General features: G+C 50.8%; 1 protein-coding gene across 11 annotated transcripts in view; it reads right to left on the bottom strand.

Moving 5' to 3' along the window:
* Nucleotides 1-23272, bottom strand: part of PPP2R5C (protein phosphatase 2 regulatory subunit B'gamma) — a 123631-nt gene that overhangs the window by 3828 nt on the left and 96531 nt on the right. For 3 of the 11 annotated variants that reach the window (XM_025443564.3, XM_025443565.3, XM_025443569.3), the window contains 7 exons: nucleotides 21669-21777; nucleotides 20273-20326; nucleotides 15034-15204; nucleotides 13978-14105; nucleotides 11601-11702; nucleotides 10079-10151; nucleotides 5185-5301 (listed from right to left, as the gene is read on the bottom strand). In XM_025443564.3, the coding sequence (XP_025299349.1) occupies nucleotides 5185-5301; nucleotides 10079-10151; nucleotides 11601-11702; nucleotides 13978-14105; nucleotides 15034-15204; nucleotides 20273-20326; nucleotides 21669-21777 (754 nt within the window). Of the gene's footprint in view, nucleotides 1-87; nucleotides 207-1215; nucleotides 1287-5151; nucleotides 5302-10077; nucleotides 10152-10249; nucleotides 10348-11600; nucleotides 11703-13977; nucleotides 14106-15033; nucleotides 15205-20272; nucleotides 20327-21668; nucleotides 21778-23272 lie in introns of those variants that run through there. The other 8 variants (XM_025443568.3, XM_025443570.3, XR_007412575.1 and 5 more) reach the window with 7 other exon arrangements.

The following is a 23272-nucleotide window of genomic DNA, read 5'->3' as shown; positions in this document are numbered from 1 at the left end:
AATCGGAAAAAACTCGTTTTAAGTCAATCATCTGACACCAAAAGGGGCAAAACCACAACCACCTCTCGTAGTTTCTGGATATCTAACCTCAGCATAAAGTATACTTTTCCTGACTTTTAAAATGACTCCAGAACCTGCAGAAGTCAGACATGAAAAGTTCACATTTTTGCAGAGCTAATGCTTCTTAGGGTTCTTTGCAAATTTATCTGTGGAAACAGCAAGAACACCGAGGCTTAGGAAGAGCTTTGTGTGACATTTTAGGAATAGTTCTAGAAACGTTATGTGAATATCAACATTCATTTATGGTAAAGGCAGGAGTTTTGCTTCCCCCCCCTGAAAATTAGTGTAAGATGGCTTCGGCTGAACCACCCCCATCAGGAGGTTGTGAGGGCTGGGCACACGCCCCGAGGGACCTCAGTCACGGTGCTGAAGCATGTTTGCTCTCGCCCCCCCTGAGAGCTCAAGAGGGAAAATTCTACCCTGGATTTTATGTCCCTTCCGCGCTGAGCTGTAAAACAAAGCAAAGCGAAGCCAAACAAAACCAAGGCTTTTCCCTACTCGAGATATGTAATCACTGCTGAAATAGGCACTCCAAAGGGAAGAAACATTTTTAAAGACCAAGGCCAGGGGGACACCGGGGGGCTGGAACCAGTAAATGCCAATGGGAGGGATGGGACATGACCCCAGTAGCGTCTGGAAGGGCACAAAGTGTGCCGGACACGTGTGGGCCTCTGTGCATCGGCATCTTGGGTTGGCAGGTAAAGCAGAGCATGAGTCTCACGAACCACAAGAGGAGGAACACAGCGGGCAGGGAGGGGTGAGGTCGGCCTGGGTGGGGGTGTGTGTGCAGGCAGTGGGGGGACATGCGGGCAGTGGGGGGGTGCTGGGGGGCATGCAGGTGGTGGCGGGGGCGTGCGGGCAGAGAGCAGGGCACGGCCTCTCTGCCGCGTGTGGGCAGATCTAAGAGGCTAAGTTTATACAGTAAGTGGTAGCAGAACAGGAGGGGTTGGGTGAACCTAATCGTGCACGTTTCTGCTATGCAGTTGAGGACACAGCTAATCGAGATGTCTTGAGGGACCAGATTTGTCTTTACCATCACCAGCTGGGATGACAGGGAGAGAAGGGAAAATACTTCATGTGCACAACGTTCATTTGTCCAGGCTCGTCCTGAGCACGCGAGCCTTACACACACTCCACGTATTGAGTAAGGAGTACCTTCACTTCCCACCTTTCCGTCTCTACACCTTCCTTATCTGCATGGTTGACACTGCTTTTCTCCCGACCGACTGTTAAAAATGAGAATTGTAAACATTGTAAACGTCTCCGGTATAAATGTCATTCACATGAAATTTTACTATTTTTTCTTGGGATGTTCTAGGTAGGGTTAGACAACTTTCTCAAAAAAAGAAAAAAAAACAAAAAAAGCAAATCATGGTTCTGACAGGTCAACACATAATTGAATTTCACAAAATTCTAACCAACTGCATCCCACTTCCACGAGGACTTCCTCCCCTGCCCTTGTGCAGTCCTGCCATTTACCTCTCACCCACGTCCTGTTCTGGCCAACGTTCAAGTCATTTTAAGGAAACGTGGAGTTATTTTGGAAAAACAAAATTAGCCGAAGATAAAATTAAAAGGCTACCGAAAATATTCAGACTTTAATTTTTAGCTGTAACTTCTTATGTAATTTGGTCTCCAAATTGTGCACATAAAGTTTTCCTCCGTCGAGGTATTTTCTCTTTGCCTTAACAATGTTTTTGAGAATTTCAGGAATAGGATGCCGACATTTTTCCAATTCAGGAGAATCTATTAAATCAAATATTATATTTAAGAGACTGTACTATAAATATCTTCATCTAGATAACCTGAGATGGGGATTCATTTGATCCATAGAAATCTTTTTTTTTTATTCAATTTTTATTTATTTATGATAGTCACACAGAGAGAGAGAGAGGCAGAGACATAGGCAGAGGGAGAAGCAGGCTCCATGCACCGGGAGCCCGACGTGGGATTCGATCCCGGGTCTCCAGGATCGCGCCCTGGGCCAAAGGCAGGCGCTAAACCACTGCGCCACCCAGGGATCCCAATCCACAGAAATCTTTAATATGTCCTAAACTTGGGTAATATTACTCTTGGGTAGTTTTATTCTTTTTCAAAGTTGTTTTGGCTATTCTGGGTCCTTTGTGTTGTCATATGAATTTTAGAATCCATATGTCATTAAAAAAAAAAAAGTATGCTGAGATTCTGATGGAGATCACATTAATTCAGGGGGAACTGGTATTTTAACGGCATCAAGTCTTTCAGACCCAGGAACGTGATCATAGAAATCTAAGAGGTAAGAGCAGGGGAATGCTTTTTGTAGGGCTGTCAATTAACGGAAAACTTAGTTACATGATCTTATTATAAGAGTCATGGAAACAAATATGCTACAAGAGTCCTCCAGGAAATGCCCTGTCTGGGGAGTAGAGATTGCCTTTCGGGATGCAGCGAAGGAGATATGCCCTGTGCTAAGGGCAGGGGACAGATCAACCGGGTGGAAGTTTTCTCGGGACTGGCTATCACATAAAGACTAGGGCCGACTTCACCTGAGAGGGGAATGCTATTTTGGTTTGCCTTTTTGATCAAATACTTGATTCCTCATAGAGTCACCTTAAATTAGAAATATCACCATAATTTATGTTACATTTTGGACACAGGTCATTATTTTCCTAGCATTGATTATGATCTGTACTGGACCAAAGGATGTTCTTTTTTATTTATTTATTTATTTATTTTTATTTTTATTTTTTATTTTTTGGACCAAAGGATGTTCTAAAAAAAACCCCAAACCTCCAATCCCCAAATATTTAGTGCGTAAGAACTGGCTTGTAACTCATCAGCTTCCTATCCATCTCTAAATGGTCTACACGAGTTAAAAACTAATGTGGTCACAGATTTTTTGAGTAGGCTTCTTGGCAGGAGGGGCGCTAATTTGATATCCTCTGTGTCTGCAAGTAATGGGCAAGCTCTCATGTCTTTTTTTTTTTTTTAAAGATTTTATTTATTTATTCATAGAGACACAGACTGAGAGAGAGAGAGAGAGGCAGAGACACAAGCAGAGGGAGAAGCAGGCTCCATGTAGGGAGCCCGACGTGGGACTCGATCCCAGGTCTCCAGGATCACACCCCGGGCTGCAGGCAGCGCTAAACCACTGTGCCACTGGGGCTGCCCTCTCATGTCTTTAGCACACTTTAAGACATAAAATTGAAATGGTAATTTAAAAAAAGACCTCAAATTCCTGTCCTAGTGAAAAAAAAAAAAACACAAAAAACAAAATAGGAAAATTAAAGCCCCCATAGCCAAGATGGAGAAAAATAGAAGGATTTTTGCATTTGATTAAATCTGTTCATTGCTAACAACTATGGACTCCAACTGAATCAAATAAAAACGAGTTACTGACATTCGCTAGGAGCGTATGGAGTCTCTCCCACTGCATTTCTGGTATTTTCTTTCTTTTTTTTTTTTTGCCATTTGAAAACATTTCTGGTATTTTCTTTTTTTTTTTTTTTTAAATATTTTTTTAAATTTTTATTTATTTATGATAGTCACAGAGAGAGAGAGGCAGAGACACAGGCAGAGGGAGAAGCAGGCTCCATGCACCGGGAGCCCGACGTGGGAATCGATCCCGGGTCTCCAGGATCGCGCCCTGGGCCAAAGGCAGGCACCAAACCGCTGCGCCACCCAGGGATCCCACATTTCTGGTATTTTCAAGTTGTGTTCTTACGCTAAGGCTGGGAGCTGGCTGGGCAGGAAGAGGCACGAATGTGGTCAGTGTGGCTGCCTTCTTTGGGCAGCTCTGTGAAAAAGGAGGCTGGACCAGTGCTGTCCAATAAAAAAATAACGTGTTCCAAGTATGGAACTCCGAATTTCCCAGCAGCCACAGTAAAAGAGAGCAAAGGGTGAACTTAATTTTAATAGCTTTTTAAAATTTAACTTGATATATCCAAAATGCTATCATTTCAACATGTAATCAGTAGTAAAAAGTTACAAGTGAGATGTTTTTGCATTCTTTTCTTCCTACTGAGCGTGGGGATCCCTGTGCTTTAGAGGAGATGGCCACACCGCAAGGGCTCAGCAGCCCCGTGTGGCTTGTGGCTGCGTGTCGGGACACGGCAGCCTGGGTGGTGGAGGTCCGGTGCTCCTGCTCACGCCCGATCCCATCTGATCTTGTGGGGAGTGAACTTTACTTGCATTAAAACCTCTGCTTAAGTGAGTTCCAAGCGACACGAGCACTGGTGAACCACCTGCGTCCAGCGCACAGCATACCTTGGCCGCTCTGGCCTGCGCTTCAGAATCTTAGCGTCGGATGGCGTTAGGAATTCTCAAGTAGGCCGAAGGGGATTAAAGTTTCAGAGTCAGAAAGGCCCTCGCCCCTCCGCATCCCCATTAGGTCAAGACCACACCAGCTTCCATGAACTGAAGAGAGGCAGGTACGCTCGGAAGCACGGCCACCAACAGGCTCCTCATGCCCAGGCAGGACACGTACCCTCTCTAAAGCCCAAATTGGACATATTCCCAACTTAGTACTAGGACTAAGAGTCTGTCTTGGGATCGGTGGGGATGGGACTATGTATCTCCACCACTTGGAAACAAACCACCTGAACACAGGTGTTAAGGTGAGGCGGTCCTGACAAAGCCCCAGCCTGCGGGGAACCCCGGCTCCTGACCCTTCCTGCGAGGCAGTGCGGTTCTGCTGTCGGGGAAGATGACGAGTCTCGGCCCTGGTGTCCTGAAGCCGAGGGGCAGCAGTGGCTGCTGTGGGGAACTGCCCGGGGCGCCTCTGCACCACAGCACGAGTGGAGGGTGCACAGGGAAGGCAGTGCAAAGACACCACCCTTGTGGACTGTTGGGTTTTCTGTTCAGGTGAACATCTGAGGACTGGTGAGGAGCTGAGACTATCACTGTTAACTATAAATCAAGAACATAATCAAACCTCAGGCACATACTCAAGCCTCAAAAATGACTTCTAGTAGTTTGATCACTGAGATGCACGGACGAAATACCTCCTATGGGCTGACCCGAACTTAGTTTTTAGCTTCAGCTTTGCACAGAAGGCCCTGCTGTAGATCATATAAGCTCCTAAAACCCTAGACGTTTCTTAAGCAACTCTACCTGGTGCGTCCCGGCTTAGCTCTGTGCTTTTACCTGGCGAGCCTCTTCGTTCACGGCCTTTCTCAGCATCTGCACATCTTCAAACAAAGGCCCATCTGTCTCCATTGCAACCGGAATGCTCATGGTGCTCGCTTGACTATACACTGCGTACTGCAATGCAAAGTGTGGAATCACTCTCTCTGTTAACGCTCGGGTTCTGGACTCTGGGGCCTCATCCTGGCCAGGGGCATGGCTTCCCACTGGCGCCCTCCCCAGGGCCCTCTCCTGAATGAAGCCTGCTGGGTGGTAATTAAACCAGCTTACACCTGCAGCGCCTCAGAAACAACACTTTTACTCCCCTAGGCCACCAGGGGCACCAGGCGAGGACTCTGACATAGGCTCCAGCATCCCTTCCAAGGCCTCTCTGGTCCCTGGGGCGGCACCCCACCTGGCAACCTGGCACCTAAGTCCATGTGCTCATCTGGACCACTCACAGCCCATCCCCCCCGGGCTGTGCACAGCTGCCGACCTCACTCCTTCACACCACGCTCTAACTAGCTGGAACCCTGTTAGCAATCCCACTGCTTCGTCTACACCTTGGGTGTCTTGGCCCTCTAGCCAAACTCTGAGACCTGGCTGTGCGCTCTGGGGGCAGCCCTGGGACCCATTCTCTCAGGGCTCCGTGAGCCACGGGCAGGTTTCTGGCTGCTGGCCTCTCCATTTCTGAGTGGGACATGGGGGAAGGTCACTCCAGAGGAGGCCGTTGTGGTGGTTACAGTGAGCTAAGTGTGCCCTTTGTGAGGGCGGACAGGGAAGGAAGGCACATGGGTGGGGGAGATGCGAGTGGGGTGCCACCGCAAGCACGTCATACATGGCAGCAAACCTGAGGTAAACACCGTCACTGGGCTGATAGGAGGGGACTGGGGGAGCTGGGGCTCACTCACCCACCTGACCTGCCCACCCCCTTTCTGCCCACATAGCACCCCTACTTCCTCCCCTTGGCTCCTCTGATGGGACCATGGGCTCCAGGGTTGGGTGACCTCTTGGTTGCTGAGCCAGTTTTTTGGTTTTATCCTCCTGGGCCTCTCTGTGGCATGAAGGGCACAACGGATGGACCACCACTACCGCAGGGGCGTTCCTCTGCTGCTTCCCTGCCTCCCTGCCCGTGCCCGGTGGCTCCCTGTCCCCCTGTCCCCCACTCCCTGCTCCCCAGAGCTCTCGCTAACCCATGCCCTCGGCCTGCAGAGGGCAGCTGCGCCTTCACGGCTCTGGCCTAGCCTCTGTTCTGGGCCCCCAGGACATCATCCTTGTTATGGCCACTTGCTCACTGGAGCCTTGGCTCGGCTGGCCTCCTCCTTTCCATGCCACCGGGCACCAGTCTGCCATCCCCATCAACCCCGCTGCTGCCCACACGTCTACAGGAGCCCCTGGGTGCACTGGCCCCTTCCAGTATACCAGACGTGTCGCTGCCAGAAAGAACTATCTGAAATGCAAGTCTGACTAGGCCACTTCACTCTTTACGACGCTACCACCTGCGCCCATTCAAGGGGATAAAATCCACATTTGTTACCTCTCCGGCTGCGTCCCAAATAATCCAGACCACATCCAGCCCCTCCTGCACAGCTAACAATCCGCCTGTGCTGAACAACTCAGCTTCCTCACTCTGCTCTCTCTGCCTCGAATTCACACTGGGTAGGTCCCCCTGGTTGACACTTCCTCTCCAAGGGGCTCAGCCTCTTGCTGGGGACACCTCGACTGTGGCCGTCCCACAGTGTGTCTTTCTGCGTCCCCGATAGGCAGGAAGACCTCCTGCCTTCCTCTCTAGCATGATCTCATCTGTGTTATAATCTGACCACCTGAAATGAATTCTCTTTGCCTCCATCTGGCTCCCCTCTCGGATCCTAAGCTCCTCGAAGCTGTGTCCTGCTCTCATCTTTGGATCTCGGGAGAGTTCCATGATTCAGGACACCCAGCTGGCGCCCATCTGCCAAGTGAGGCGGCGGCCTGCTTGGCACCGCGCCTCCAGGGGCTCAGAGAAACACAAGTGACCACACGACTCCTCAGGTGGCGCCCTGTGTGGACTCGGCCAACGGCCGGTGCTCAGGGCAGCGCGGGGCTCTGAGTCCTCGCTGGGGCTCCGGGCAAGGAGAAGGACGGACAAGAACGCTACACGACGGTCACAGCAAAGCGAGTGCCCGCAGCAGGCCCTGGCAGGGGAGGGTTCTTACTGGGAATAGAGACCTCTGTCGGGGCTGGAGTCCACAGCAGGGTAAAGGAACACAACGTCCCCCCAGAGAAGCCCACCTCTCAGAGGAAAGCAGCCAGCCGCGTCCTGCGCCCCGGGCCTCCCCGCACACTGGGCCCGAGGCCGCAGCAGGACGGGAGCCCCGAGCCAGCGCGGTACCCGAGGTGCACAGGAGTGCCTGCCTCGCTTCGCTCACACAATTCTCACCCAAGTCCGGGAGGAGCAAGCAGTAAACTGTTCCTTGGCCTCTCTGGAGGAGGAGGAAACCACACTTACGTTAGAGATCCTCAATATTTCATGATTTAAATTAAATCACGCGTGACGTTAAGCAACTCCAACGGAGCTGCCACAGTTGCTACAACAAACATGACCCAAGATTCTGGAGGCGCCGCAGAGTCCCCAAGCCCAGAGGGACGGACGGGGCCCATCCGAGTCTGAGCAGGTGAGCCTCGCGGAGACTTCCAGATACAGGTCAGGGAGCAGGCGGTGGATTCTGGGGGATCCACGCTACAGAAGAGGCTCTGAACTCACTCTCAAGAAGGCAGGTCTGAGATGGAGAGCCATGCTCCAAAACCCCGACGGGGGCCGGGGACAGGAATTTCGAAGATTCCCTCTCTTTCAAGTGAAAAGCAAGTCCCGAGTCCTTGCTTCTCAGCTCTGAGACCTGAGCCCATGAAGTATTTTCCTTTTGGACACACGCACGGGGGGGGGGGGGGGGGGGGGGGGTGTCAGGGCATGCGGGCGGGACTCACGGGGGTTGACTCACACACACACACATGGTTCCACCGGGGAGATGGGGAGCACAGCGCGGGGAGCCCCGGAGAGCCGGGGGGCTTGCGGAGTCGCCCGCCTGGCCTGCTGCAGAGGGTGCCCCGGGGGGGACGAGAACTCAGGGGAAGCTCGGCCAGAGGGAAATGAGAACAGTGTCTATTTCAGAAGGGACACTTGTTACAGCACAGCAGTGAAACCAGGCCACGCTTGTTACACAACCAACCAGCTCTTCTTCATTTGTAACATGAAAGCCTCGTGCAGTTTTTCATGAGATCATGATTTCTACGTCCTAGAATAGAATGCGTAAAACCGGACTCTCTGATTTGTGCACATTTTATGTTTCTCGGGGTGTTGATTCTGGGTGCGTGTGGGGCAAGGTCTCCAATGTCCCTAACTGGGACCCCGTCTGACTGCCCTTGGCACGGGCTGTCACCCAGAGGCCCCTCTGCCTCCACCTGCCTCAGATTTATGCTTCTGCTGTGTCTTAAATGCCAGTATTTCAACCTCACATTCCGTTTTTTTTTTTTTTTTTTGAAGATTTTATTTATTTATTCATGAGAGACACAGGCAGAAGGAGAAGCAGGCCCTGTGGAGGGAGCCCAATGTGGGACTCGATCCCGGGACCCCAGGATCACGCCTTGGGCCGCAGGCAGACGCTCACCCGCTGAGCCACCCAGGCGTCCCTCACATTCCGGTCCCTACAGCAGATACCCGGGGCTGTCTAGCTCCACGAGGTGCTCACGGGTTCACCGTAACCTTACGACAGCACTTCCGTGGAAGAGCACAGAACAGATGTCGTAAGGGGGGTGGCTGCTGAGTTCTTCCACGCGGGGACGAGGACCTCACTTAGGAACGTCATGCGATTTCCCTAGGGTTTAAGTCTCTTGAATGTGGTTTTTTTTCGAGCAGAACACAATCAATATGTCACACAGATTAAACATATACCTTCAAGCTTTGTGCTCATGTGTCCCTTTTTCCGAAACGTCACATTTAAAAACCTGCACGATGACCTCAGAGACTGAACAACTTATGCACACCTCTCACCAGAGAACACAGACTGCTTGTCATCTAGATCCACCTTAGCGAACCTTTTAGGATTTTTACGGGGAGCTGAGTGGTTCTCATAAAGTACCATCTTTTCTTTTCTGGGAGGCTGAGGACAGCCCGGGGACCGTTCCTCTGGCGCAGCGTGCGCCCCTGATTTTCAGACAGGCCTCGAGCCAGGAGCGCCTGCAAGGACAGCGCTCCGGTCCATGTGGACCTAACACCAAGGACCACACAACTCAGAACCCCCGGACGCTTGTCACACGGGGAGCTGGCCCCAGAGTCGGCGCCACGCAGGACGCCGTCACCTGCCGGCAGTTCCAGAGGACACACCGTGTGCCAGGGCGCCCTGGAGCCTCCTCGCTACGACAGGAGAAAGCGTTAGTGGCAAACACAGCACAAGTCAGGCAATTTTTGACAATTAGAGGCTCAGCCTATAGGAACCCGATTTTAGGAGAGACGATACCCACCCCACGCTTCATCTATTTCAAATCTAACTCCCTTTCTTTTTGAATCATTTTGATATCGAAAAGGAAGGGACGTATCTACGCTGAGCGACAGCATCTACGACATTCGTGGGGAGAAAACAAACTGAAATCTTGGCCCAAAATAGAGGTTGTATCCTGGTTTTATTTTTACCACAGTGTCTTGATAAGATTTCCAGCTCATTGAAAAAGCAGAGGCAAAAAAAAGGTCAATTCTGTGGTAAAAACTTTGTGGGACAAAAATAAGTTACTTGTACAGAAGTCGAGAAGTACTTTTATTGCAGACATTTCCACATACAAGGCTAGAGACCGCCCCCCTCCCCTCCTGTGATGAAGCCACACTCCTAGCTCATAGAAACACTCAGTTATACCCTAGACATTTTCATGTTACTCTTTTTAGTACCTGGGGGTTTGCTTTGGCTAGATTTTCTATTTTAACCCACGCTTCTTCTCGTTCTTTCATTTTTAGCTTCTCTCTGAAAAATAGTAAAACGTCATTGGTATTAGAGAGACGGATCAAATGCAAGAGAAGGCGAGAGGCAAAACGGACATGGCCAGCAACACAATCACCTACTTTTTCCTCTGTCCCTTTCTGGTCTCACTCCACATACTTCACCGTGGTGATCACAGGGTAACGTAACACGGAAAACGAAATGCGAAAGACAAGCCAGACTTAGGGGAAGAAATTTAACAAATAAATAGGCTACAATTTTAACATGTTGAAGACTGCAGGTTCTCAGGAACGCTTATGGGAGGACATGTCAGGTCTCCATCCCTCCTGCTTTAGCTGCTTCTTCAGAGGACCTACATAATTTTGAAGATAAGCTTAGGAAGCCATGAAAAGTGAGACCCTTCCATGGCATATAGGAACCAGGGTGAATGGCCAAAGTCCTAACATGGACGGCTTTAAAAAGAAACCTTCAGACCCGATTCTCGTTGCATCATATGGCCAGTGAGTCACATGACCTTGAGCAAATCGCTTAACTTGGACCCAACTTATTTATTCATTTGTTTATTTTAAAATCTGGAGGATACGCTGCATGATCTTTAAGATCTTTTGCAGAAAGCTAAGATACTCGCCGTGTGAAAAGCCGACGGCATGTGTGAACACTGTGCTCAGCTCTGCGGGAGCCCGGGAGGCCCCGTGTGCACCTGTCCCCGGGCCCCTTCCCTGCCTTGCCGACCACCACCTTGCACGCAGCGGGTCTTCCTCACGTGCGTTTCCCTGTCTTTCCCTTCCACGCTACCCGTGAGGGCAGGGAGTTTTGTTGTATTCACTGCTGTGCCGCCAGAACCTACAACAGCCTGGGGTCCAGGTCAACACATAGGTACCGTCTTGAAGCATGGACACGAGAGCTGGTTATGTGTCTCCCATAATTTGAATTATACTCGTTCAAAGTTTATCTCCCCTACCCTGCTTCAAGCGACAGGCAAAGAATAAAATCTGCCCAGACTCGACTCTGAAGTCCTCGGAGCCTGACAGCAGGCCTGGTCTCGCGAAGGACACAGGCTACGTTCCAGAGGAGGCCCGCGTTCAGTGGGCGCGATAAAGCTATGCTGAGATGAAGATGCTTGCTCCTTCGCGTACACCTCATGGAACAGAATTCCGACTCCTGCCTTATACACCTGAAAAGTTACTGGACCTCCAGCCTTTCAGTGTTCCCTGAGAAAAGCAAACATTCTGAAAGTGAACGTCTTGCCTGCACACATGTTTTGCAGAAGTGATTAAACTGGTCACATAATGGAGAGAACAGCGATGTTCTCCAAGAAGAGGTTAACAAATGGTTTCGTTTGCTTTCCAAGTATGCAAGAACCGATTTTACTTTAATGCAGAACGTTTTAGGACAAACCAAAGCAAGAGGTTTATTCAGAACTGAGGGAGACAAAAATCCTTGAAAGAGCAGCTTCTGAAAGGGGCAACTTACTTCAGTTTCTCTGCTTTAAACTGCTGGGTGCAGTCGTCGAATAGTTTCTGGTTCATCTCCATGAAGAGCTTCAGCGCGTTGTAGATCAAGCCATGTATCGTCCTGTAAGCAGAGCTTCATGTTCATGCTCCGAACACTCCGTCTTTCCATCCACTTCCCTGCCCTCCTCAGACACAACCCGCTGCTCCCCAACTCTCCAGCGACTGCAACGGCCCTCCGCGCCGCGCCTCCCGGGCTTTCCAACGAGAGCCCGTCATGCTGGATGCACCTGCGTGCACGCAGCCTGCACAGCGCTCCTGACCAGCTCCTCGCTGAGCACCCCAGCACCCCCCGCCCCAGGCCCCTAGCTCTCTGTCCCGGCTGACAGCAGCCAAAAGCCATCTTCCATGGAAACGGAATAAAAAAACGTCAAAACTTGAAGAAATGTAATGCAGACAAACCACGATGTGTAGGGAACGATAGTGGAAGCATTTTATTTCCTTATAAATGTCAGTTTCCTTTTCATCTTACTAATTAAGGGCAGGAGAATTTTTAATATTGCCGAAACAGAGCTTTGGAAGGCAGAAAATAACACTGCCACGGCATGGCTTAATGGAACTCAGCTTCCCCGCTCTGACATCCGTGAGAGGGAGGAGGCCCAGCTGCTCTGCGAGCTAATGGAGCCTGGAGATGACGCCAGTCCCACTGGCCATCTGATGACAGCCACACGGGGACCCCCGGTGGGACGGGGACAACTGCCCCGCGGCCTCGTGAGTAGCCACAGGAAATCTCATCTGTCTCCCCGTAACTGCTCTCACCGCTGCCAGGACTACTTCTGCTTTTGCCGTCGCAGGATTCATAGCGACTTCTTAACTCAGTTTATAATAAAACCCAACTCGTATATGGAAACATTTAAAGTGACACGTCTCTCTTTGCAGTGGGCAGGGGTCTGCGGCCCGTCAGTAGTCACCGCTGACCCTCGCGTCATATCCTAAATGACACACGGGGACGGTGGCTGAGCTCCGAGGCTTTTGTTACCACCTGCTGAGCGCAATAAAAAATGAATGTTGCCAAGAAGAGGCTGCTGAAAGTCGATACACAGACGAGGTCTGCTGGGCCGTGCAAGCAGGCTCTGCGGCCCCTCCAGCTGCGCGCTGATGGCGAACGCTCGCCGGATGCCTGGTGGGTGCCAGGGACTTTCTGTATATCAACCTGACCTGCATTAACCTTCACAACAGGGTGAAGGGCGCTGCGAAGTGCTCATGTATATTAACGTTATTTTCTTGATGAGCCAGCACAAAACACCAAGGTGGGTGCCAGCGTTTTCTCTATTTCTCAGATGAGGCCACTGGCTGAGTGAGATGAGGCCAGAACGTGAGCCAGGCCAGCGGAAGGGTGTGCAGGGGGCCCTGTGAGCCAGGCAGCCGCCAGCCAGCCCGCGAGTGTGGCCCGGCTGCCACCGCCCTGAGCCTGGCTTTCCTCGCCTGTAAACAAGGGGGCAGGATGGGTATCGGGGCTCTGCTCTCCCTGCTTTCGATTCTGATATAATGATTACAACACAGAAAGGAAAGAAATGAAAGGAGGAGGGGAGAGCAAAGCGCTGGTACCCATATTCATGTAAAGGACACGAAAACCAGTCGGTATCCCCCAGTGACAGGGAGTCTGCCCTGACCGTGCCTTGGAAGGTGTCAGAAGACCACGGCTTAGTGTCCTCTCCTCATCCTTGTTAAGTGACAGGACAGAGGACGCGGTCAGGCTGTGTGCCAGCACCTGCTCACCCCTTGCCGTCCAGGCAGCGAGGACAGGAGGGCAGCTCGTGCTCTCAGAGGGGCTCAACAGGGTGTATGGTGGAGGCCTGGGCGCCTCCGAGAACAGGGTGGCCACCGTGCTCTGAGGGCTCTGCAGTGACCTTAGCTGGAGGAGATCTAAGACGAGGCCCCGGGACGCCTGGGTGGCTCAATGGTTGAGTGTCTGCCTTCTGTCCAGGGCGTGATCCTGGAGTCTCAGGATCGAGTCCTCCATCGGGGTCCCTGCATGGAGCCTGCTTCTCCCTCTGCCTATGTCTCTGCCTCTCTCTCTGTCTCTCAAGAATAATAAAGTCTTTTTAAAAAATAAATAAATAAAGATGAAGCCTGGAAGATGCCACTGCCAATGCAGCCGGGAACGGTGGGTGCCAACAGACGTGCCTCCGTATTGGCTTGAAACAGGGGTGAGGAGGCAATAAAAGGCCACAGATACGACCCACACTTCTCCTTAATTCTAAGCCCGCAATAAAAGCAACATTTTCTTTTCTAACTGCTATTTCGGACTTGGATTTCAATCCGAATTGGTTGGAAGTTTCAGCGAGATACGTGAAATGTTAAAATGCCCCAGTGGGCGACAGCCAGCTGTTTCTTACTTGTTCCAGTGGGTCTTGGAGTTGCGGTACAAGGATGGAAACATGATGGGTAGGATCTTTGCTGCGTTGTCGCTGATTAGACTCATGATATACTCATTGTTCCAGTAATACAGTGCTCGCTCTGCCACCTGGAAGACAGACGGCACAACTGATGTGGCCGTGACGACAAACATTCATTCAGCAGGACCCTGCCCACAACTCTGCGGGTACGTGGTGAATTATACTAGATTAGCGACTCATTTCCACAACCTCAGCACACTCTAGACTGTAACCCTGAGGAGCCCCCGACAGGGAGGCAGAGGGTTTCTTGTACATCAAGAATACAATCATTCATTTCTCTATTCGTTTAATAAACATTTATGCTGGGCCCTGGGCCACACGTGGGCCACACACCCGCCAGATGTGCTCATCCCTCTGCCTCCCACCCACCTACTCCCATCACAGGTCTGGGACGGGTCTGGTGCTGAGGTGTCAGCAGTGATTGAGGTGACGCAGAACTCCTGCCCTTGTGGAGCTTACGTTCTGGCAGGGGAGACAGTGATGGGAGAATTCATACTCCCGAAGTGACAGGCCGTGTGGCTAAGGGCCGTAAGGAAGGGGGCCAGGAGGAGGGCTGGAGGGACGGGAGCGGGGCTGACACTGGGACCCCCGCTGGCCGGGCTGCCTTGCCCACTGTGAGCTCACGATACATGCCAGCAGGTCCACGGGAGGCAGACGGACGGCACAGAGGTCCTGGAGACGACCTCTGAACAAGGCCAGAAGGCCTGAATGAGGAGCCGAGGACAGGAGAGCGGTGTGTGACCAAGGCCCCCTCAAACAGGAACGTGCGTGTGTCAGAAATAAAGTGCTTATGGACGGGGAGTTTCGGGGCTGAACAGTTCATCTACAAGCATCCACCTCTCAGGTGTGGAAAGCGAGGTTCTACGTGTTTGGGGTGCGCCAAACGTAAAGACAAAGGCACTTGTACGGAGGAGCCATTTCTAACAACTTTTAGCGAAAACTACATGTTTGGTGATGGGGTCACCCTGGAGGCTGCTCCCTCCTTGCCCTTCGTACCTGGAAGTGTGGGCTGGACACACATTTGGCCAACTGCCGGAAGAGCGGCTCCATGATCTTCACAAATTCTGATGGTTCGATTACGTCTAAGATCTCTTCTAGTTCATTTAAGAACATGACTTCTTTTGGACTATGGGTCTTTGGCCAGTATTTGAGAAGTGCCATCACCACCTGCCAAAGAAACACACAGCGTGACGTCTGTGATGCCCGACATCTGTGTTTCGTTGAGGTGTCCCCCCGCAGGTGACCCCCCCACTCCAAGCAAAGCAACAAATTAAGGTGGTGCTTTCTTCCTTGTAGACGGAACAGCTGCATGGTAAATCAGCACGTGGGCTTTTGGGAACTAGAGAAACAGCTCATTTTATATACTTAAGAACCACAACTTTAATGTATGTGACCCACTCTCTCTGATGAACCACCACTGACTGCAGTCAGCCCCTTTAGAAAACAGAAAGATAAAAAACAAGCAGTTAGAAGGGTTAGAGAGAAAAAGAACAATGGAGAAACATGGGGCTTAGGACGTCGTATATTTGTTTCTGTGCAGAAGTCGCCAGCTCTGGGGCTGCTGGTCACACATATGCACAATCCGCTTCTGTCTCAAACTGATCATTCATTCATATTTGGCTCTACACAACCACACGTGGTGTTTTTGATTGTGTTAAATTGTGCTAGAATATATCAGAAGAGGGAGACATGACATAAGCCAATGTTGTCAGCTCACGCATGCAGGGCTGCAGAGGGACCCGGGGTCGGGCCTCACTGCTCTTGGCGCGCGTGACCTGTGACCCTGCGCTGCGAGGACCCTGCATCTGAGGAGGGCTGGCCCGCCGGGAGCACGGCAGTGTGGCCTCAGCTGGGACCCTGCCAGAGCGCACCTGCGTGGCCCGCCCCCGTGAGCCGTGTTCAGCTGGTCGACGGCGGCTTCCTCATTCGCGGGGATTGGACGTTATGTTTCTTGCCCACATCAGACAGGTAGAAGAGCTTCTGCGGGGCAACCTTTCTTTATCTCACTCCTAGAGTTTCCAAATTTCCTACCACAACCGTATCAGTAAAGAGCGTCCACCCGGAGTATCAGATTCGACTTGGTAAGGATTAGTAACGTTTCTAGAGTTTAGCTACCTAAAGGACGCTTGCCCACGTATGATTGCAGCCCACCAGGGCCATTCTGGGACTACTGTCCCAGCCCTAGCTAGCATCAGGACTGCCACGAAAATCACCCCAAGTGCCAGTTCTCCCGGGCTGGCAAGTGGTCTCCACTGGCCCATCCTCTGCAGCTCTGCAGACAGCACCTCACCGCTCAGTGGGCCAACTGCTCCATCGTTATTGTGGCTAAAAACACGGCCGGCCTTTGAACAACATCCATTCAGAACAAGTCTACTTAATGCTCTTGACCTTCAGGCTCCTGGATAACCTTTTATGATACTACACTTTATAAAATTCCAACATTTATAAAAAAGACAAGCCTCCTAGTTTCGGAGTCTGACATAAAAATTTACAACATGATGGTCTTTCTTTTTTTTTCTTTTTTTTTTTTCATGGTGGTCTTTAAAGGGAATTTCTTAAAAAAAAGAGCATTTAATGATTTTTGTCCTACTTTTTGCTCAAAACCACTGAACAGACATTTAATGAGCACCTACTATTCCCCGGTATGGGGACCACTGTTAAGAATACAGCAGATGCCAGTCATGTCACAAATCCACTCTTCCTTGTCAAATGGTATTTTAGTAGGAAAAATAGATCAACATGTGAGATACAAAAACTACAACTGGTTTAGCTATTTAACGTCTCTGAAAAAGGTTTTATTTCTGGAATTGGAGCCACACGCTGGACCTACTTTTCACACTATTTGGAGCGACTTATGGTCGATGCCACGGTTTCAGAGTGCAGCAGCGTTTTGTAAAAGAAGGGTCTGTCTAGGGGATCCCTGGTGGCTCAGCGGTTGAGCGCCTGCCTTTGGCCCAGGGCGTGATCCTGGAGTCCTGGGATCAGGTCCCACATTAGGCTCCCTGCATGGAGCCTGCTTATCCCTCTGCCTGTGTCTCTGCCTCTCTTTCTCGCTCTCTCTCATGAATAAATAGATTAAAAAAAAAAAAAGAAAAAAAAAAAAAGAAGGGTCTGTTTGGTAACGTAATCTAGGCAAAAGAGGCAGCCTGCTGCTGGGCACATCACACACCGGGCTGTCCTTTGGAGACTCAATGGGCTGCCACTCTCTGGCCAGGGCTGGGGAGGGCGGGTGGGCCCGAGCATGTGTGCCAGTGGCTCTGTCCCCTCCCTGTCACCCCAGGGAAGAAGAGGGTTCCCACCAGGCCCTGTAGTAAAAGCCGATTATCCTAAAGCAACAGGCAGACGACAAGAGAACATGACTTTACTTCCGTCCTCAGTCCGATGGGCTCCTATTCTTCATATGATAATGTACACGTTCAATGTGCCCAGAAAGCTGCTGAGCTTTCTAAAGTGCAGTTTACAAATAAAAATATTAATTGCAGACCTTAAACGGGAAGGATGCAGGTCTTTTAAATGGACCGTACTTTAAACATTCCTGACCTTGGCCATACTGGCTTCTGGAGAGCCTTGGGTCCAGGACCCTGAGAGCCACGCATGTGCCACGTCCTCCTTAGCGCTGCCGAGGGGACACTCACCTTCACAGGACTTTACCCCATTCGCCTAATCGTCGACAAGCTTTCAATGCTGAAGGGAGACAGACCAGCCTCTGTATTTTTGTGATACGGGGATTTCAAAGGAAGGAGTTCACCGAGGCGGGGGTCCGAACATTTTTAATGTGCAGAAAACAAAACCTGCTGGTCAAGAGAGCACCCGCCTGTTGTCTGGGCTGCAGGAGATTCAGGAAGCGAATCTGGGTGGAGATCTTGGGAGGCTGGGTGTGCGGGGGCCTGAAGCTTCTCTGCCTATGCCACCTCAGAGGTTCCCATCGAGGATGGAAGGACCCGGTGGAAGCCAGCAGCCGCCTTGCTCCTCCCATCGGATTAGTGTGGCCAAGGGCTCCCGCTGCTGCAAACCTCTGTGGGCCTTCACGTTACTCCCAGGTGAAAGATGGCACAGAGGTGAGCTGGGACAGGATTGGGACTCGTGCTGTGACGGACCCAGCTGGGGACCAGGGCACTACTGTGGGGGCCTGGCCTGGGGTAAACGCAGCCCCACGTCTGGTGGGGTCTGGAGCCTGGGGAGTGTGAGAAATACACACTGAGGACAGTCATGAAGAAAAGTGCATGCGTTTTCTCTCCTTCCATGTTTTCCTTTCCCTTTTAGTTTTGAGGTAGGCAAAGGCAGGGTGTGTGCAAATCTGTTCCCACACTATCGTCTCTGGTAACGCTTCTCACCCGTTAGTGTGGAGCCACGGGACCATTGAGGCCACCTCAGGTGTCCTTCCCCACCTAGATGCGTCTCCAGTTTAGTCAGGGGGATAAAGAGAACCCTACCTACCGGGAGTAAACACTCCATGTTTGATACTCAAGACTGGTAAGTTTGGTGCCTTTCCTGGGGGGTGAAGCTTCCAGAATCTCAGACAGAGCTGAAGCAGAGGTGTGTGGGGACCCCGGGGAGGGGAGTGGGGCAGGTGCTGGGGGATGCGGCGGTTCCTGGGTGGGTGACTTGGGGTGTCCATGCACGGAGCTCAGCAGAGATCAGATACAGAGCATTAAGGATTCCTCACGTATTTCCACTGTAAGACTCATAACCTCACGGGACCGCTGTGGAAGGCGGCCAGGGGGACAGAGAGATGCTGGAATGACATCTGCCTTTTTTATTCCAACAGTAACTTAAAAAATAACAGCTCAAACACCGAAAGTGACTCAGGACTTCTTACTTTGTTACTCAACAGTAAAAAACAGCCTAGCTGATTAAAAAAAAAAAAAAAGGGCAGTGGATCTGAAGATGTTTGTCCACAGACACACAGGTGGCCAACAGGCCATGAAGAGATGAAGAGATGCCCAACATCTTCAGCCATGAGGGAAATGCAAATCAAAAAGCCCCTAAGAGATGCCTGTGCACACTCACTGGAGGCTAGAACAGACCAAGGGACAATACCAGGTGTTGGCGAGGATGTGGAGAACGCGGGGTCCCTGTGCAGCTGCTGTGGAGGACAGAGGGGCAGCTCCTCATGAAGCCAAACACAGGATCACCAGCGGATCCAGCAGTTCCAAGAGCAGGGATTGGCGTAGACACCTGCATGCCCACATTCACAGCTGCATTATTTGCACTATTCACAGGGGGTGGAAGCAGCCTGAGCGTTCACTGACGGGAGCCTGCGAACCACACACCAGGGAGTCTATCCAGCCACATCCAGGGATGGAGCTCTGACACGGGCGTGGCCTGTCTGAACTCTGAGGACATCCTGCACGTTTCCACCCATGCCCGGTGCCCCAAGGAGGCAAACTCAGCAGAGACAGAGCAGGTGAGCGTTCCTGGGGTGGGCAGAGGGGAAGTGGGAGTCGGGGTCTGTGGGTGCAGACCTACTGTCTGGGGTGACAAAGCTCTGGGAATAGTGGTGTCAGCTGCGGAGCACTGGGATGTAGTTAATGCCACTCGCCTGTACATTGAAAATGACAAATTTTATGTGACATGTACTTAAGCACAATTAAAATAACGTCATATACCAAAAAGCCACTGAGTTGTCCATTTTAAATGGGTAAATTGTGGGGTATGTGAATTATAATTGAATAAAGCTATTTGAAAAAAAAAAAAAAAGTATATTCAAATGTTTAACCTGGCCCCCGGCACGCTCCACCTGGTTCATCTAGGCCACAACAGCTTTTTACTTCTAATAAACGTGATACGCCAAGAAATCTGGAAATCTACACGCTCGACGGCAGCAACCTGGCACTGGTGACGCGGTGATCACAAAGCAGCTAGCCTTGAGCCTGGAGGGAAGGTCGCAGGTCACCTCAATTGGCAGGACCCAAGAAAGCTGCGTGTCCTTAAACCAAGAAGGGAAAGTGCTCAAGGGCACGCCATCCGGCGGCCGCGGCCACTCCGAGTCTGACGGCGTAACGTCATCCCCGCAGTAGAGGAACGTGTAACTCAAGTGACCACACTCTGAAAAACACCTAACACACGAGGGAAACCGGCGTGTTTATCAGTTGTGTGACTTAAGGTGAAAAAGTGGTTTCAACCACTACTGGGCAGCAGAGCTGTGGTGACACTGCCGTTTGGGGACGCCCACGCGCCACATCCTGCCGCGTGCTGGCAGCAGGGCCAGGCCCCGGACGGGGCGCGTACTCACCGGTTCAGTGAGGGTGCTGTCCTTTTCTAGAAACTGCACTACACAGTACGCCAGCTGCAAAGTACACGGAGAGGAGGTATTAGCATTTCGCTTTAACACGGCAGCGCTGCTCTGCCTCCTGGTGCCCTGTGCTGCCCCCGCGCCCTCCGCCTCCGCTGGGGCTCTCAGGGGGACTCTCAGGGACCAGGTCCAACAGCTAAAAATATCAGCAAAGGGTCCTCTGGGCTTAACATCGACAGGTCAGCCCGGGTTTGAAGGGGATTTCCCTCACGATTATTTTAGAGACTACAATGAACGAGGAATCTGACAGCTGGGGAAAAACCAAATTAAAATCTGGTTCCACCTTAAACCACTGAACAGCTGAGGTAACGATCTGGCTAGGTGTAAAGCTACGATCACCAGGTTAACAGCAAAAGGAGGTGAAAAAAAAAAAAAAACCCACCTCAAAGTAAAATACGTCCCAGGAAGCCAACGTCCTTATTATCACATAAAGAATTCACTTCCTGTGACTCGTGCTGTGCCCGCTGGCTGTCGGGCCTGCACCTGCTCAGACTCCCAGCGATCACGCAGGGGACTGGACCGCAGCTGGGGGCCACCCTGTCCCCGACACTCAGCACCCGTCCTTGCAGGGCTCACAAGTGCAAGAGTGAAGGGGAGGCCACGTCTCCCGAGTCCGTGCAGCCGCCTGACCAGGTAGTAATCACTCACTGGCCAAATTTTCAGGGTAACTGTCATTAGATTTCCACAACTGCAGAAAGCCCACAGTTTACTTAAAAAAATAAAAATAAATAAAAATAAAAACACCTTTTTCTTAGACCATGTCATTGGTCACAGACATAGAGGCTTTTTCTTAAAGGAGCCAGATTTTATGTTTTTTAAAAAATTATTTAAATTCAATTTGCCAACATATAGTCTAACACCCAGTGCTCATCCCATCAAGTGCCCTCCTAGTGCTTGTCACCCAGTCACCCCATCCAATATCCCCGCCTCCTGCAACGGGGTCTTTGTTTCCCAGAGTCAGAAGTCTCTCACGGTTTGTCTTCCTCTCTGATTTTTCCCCACTCAGTTTCCTAAAGGAGTCAGATTTTAAATCCCACGACAGAAAGCTTCCTCTGAGATCTCTTGACGCGGGGCATCAAGTGAGTCACCCTCTTCTCTGCGTTTAGAACTAATTCTGAAATTCTCCATTCCTGAGAGTTTTCTGATCTTCTTAAAAGGGAATTTCTTTACCCCTGTATCCTTTCAATTAGCACCAGAACCTACATCAGCAACGGGACACGACAAAGACAGTGCTCCCAGGTAACAGGCTGGAATTCTGTGTCTTAGACCAATGCTCACACGGAGATGCCATGCTAGCGCACGTCCCCACATATGTGTCCTGCGGAGCACCCCTTACCTGTGGATGGTAGACACTCAGAGATTTCACTTTGTGCAAAGGTAGCAACACCTTCAGTAAGAAAATCTTGTGCTCTTCTTTTAGTGGTAAGGCAAATCCATTAATTATACTGTGAAAACAGAATTTATTCAAAATTTGAATATTTACAACTTCCAGATTAAAAAAAAAAATCTTGCCTTTTTTATCCAGCATAAAAAAATCAGTAAGCAAAATGTACGTTGCACAAAAGAGGAGCATATTAGCGGAAATTAAAAAGAAAATTAAAAACCTTCCAAGAAGCATTGTCATTTCTTTCTTTTAAGTGTAAGATAATTCTAAAACTCTGGGTTTGCAGGGCATTACCCAGAAGAGCATGACCCCGGGGGCAAAGCCTCCTTCAGACAGGCGGAGGAGGCCGGGAGGCTCAGGTGGGGTCCCCGCTCTGCTCCACGGCTGTCCACACCCGGCACCTTCCCTTGACCTTTGCCTATTTTTAGGAATTCACGCTTCCCTGGAGAGATTCGGGCTTGTTATTCTAATGCTGGTGGGATAGAGTCCAAGTGTCCAAGTGGGAGCTGGGTGAGAATCAGCCAGGAAGCTGCTCCCTTCTACATAGAAAGAGGGTCTTATTCCTGGACTCCAAACTGAAGCTTTATCTCTAATGTCAAGTAGTTTATCTACTGGTTTATCAGTTGGGCGAGTGGGCTTTCTATTTATTTGATTTTATTATTAGGCAAGCACAGACACGTGTTAGAGCTACAGAGCAGTTAAGGCAATTTCTAGATGGACCCGCACCATCCAGGGGCCTTGGGCACAGGAGCGCTGCAGGCAGGGGTTGTCTGAGGTGGGCACCAGGGCTGGCCTGCTCATTCACATCGGGGGAGACCGTCAAGGTCAAACACCTCTTCTGGAAGGATAAAATTATCGATCCTAGCAGCAGGGAGCACAGAGTTGCCTGTGTGACATGCCAGGCTGCACGGACGCTTCACACGGTCGCACACCCTCCTCGACTCTTAGGAGGTGAGTGGATCCCTCCCCCTCTTACTAGGAAAACAGCAGCCAAGAGTAGTTAAGGAAGGTCATACACCTAGGAAGGGCCCTTGACCGCTCACCACGCTCTACTGAGCGGGAGAAACCCGCTGAGTGTGCCAAAACTGGTCAACGTAGAATTCTCCACGAGGACAAATGGTTTTTTCAAATTATATCTAAAATAGCAAGGAGAGTTTTCTCACCACTGGAGCACGGATTGACCAGATGACAACAATGTTGCCTGAGAGAGACTTGTGTTCCCAAAGCTTTGGGGATGTACAGAGGTGCCCTCTCTGCAGGTCCCTCAGAACCTTTTAGCTGCTAATGCAGCTCAATCCCCAAGTAAGGTGCTGGGAGAGAGCCTTCCAAGCTTTTCAGCTGTGGAACCCCGGGAATAGAGGGCTGGAAGTCTGATATAAAATCCATGGGTCGGGCAGTCCCAATGGCTGCCTTCAGCCTGGGGTATGGTCCTGGAGACCCGGGATCGAGTCCCACGTCAGGCTCCCTGATGGAGCCTGCTTCTACCTCTGCCTGTGTCTCTGCCTCTCTCTCTGTGTCTGTCATGAATAAATAAATAAAATCTTAAAAAACAAAAA

The sequence above is a fragment of the Canis lupus genome, chromosome 8, assembly GCF_003254725.2.
Source record: "Canis lupus dingo isolate Sandy chromosome 8, ASM325472v2, whole genome shotgun sequence".
NCBI classification, from domain to species: Eukaryota; Metazoa; Chordata; class Mammalia; order Carnivora; family Canidae; genus Canis; species Canis lupus.
Note: the sequence above shows the minus strand (reverse complement) of the source record. Positions and strands in the feature narration are given on the sequence as shown.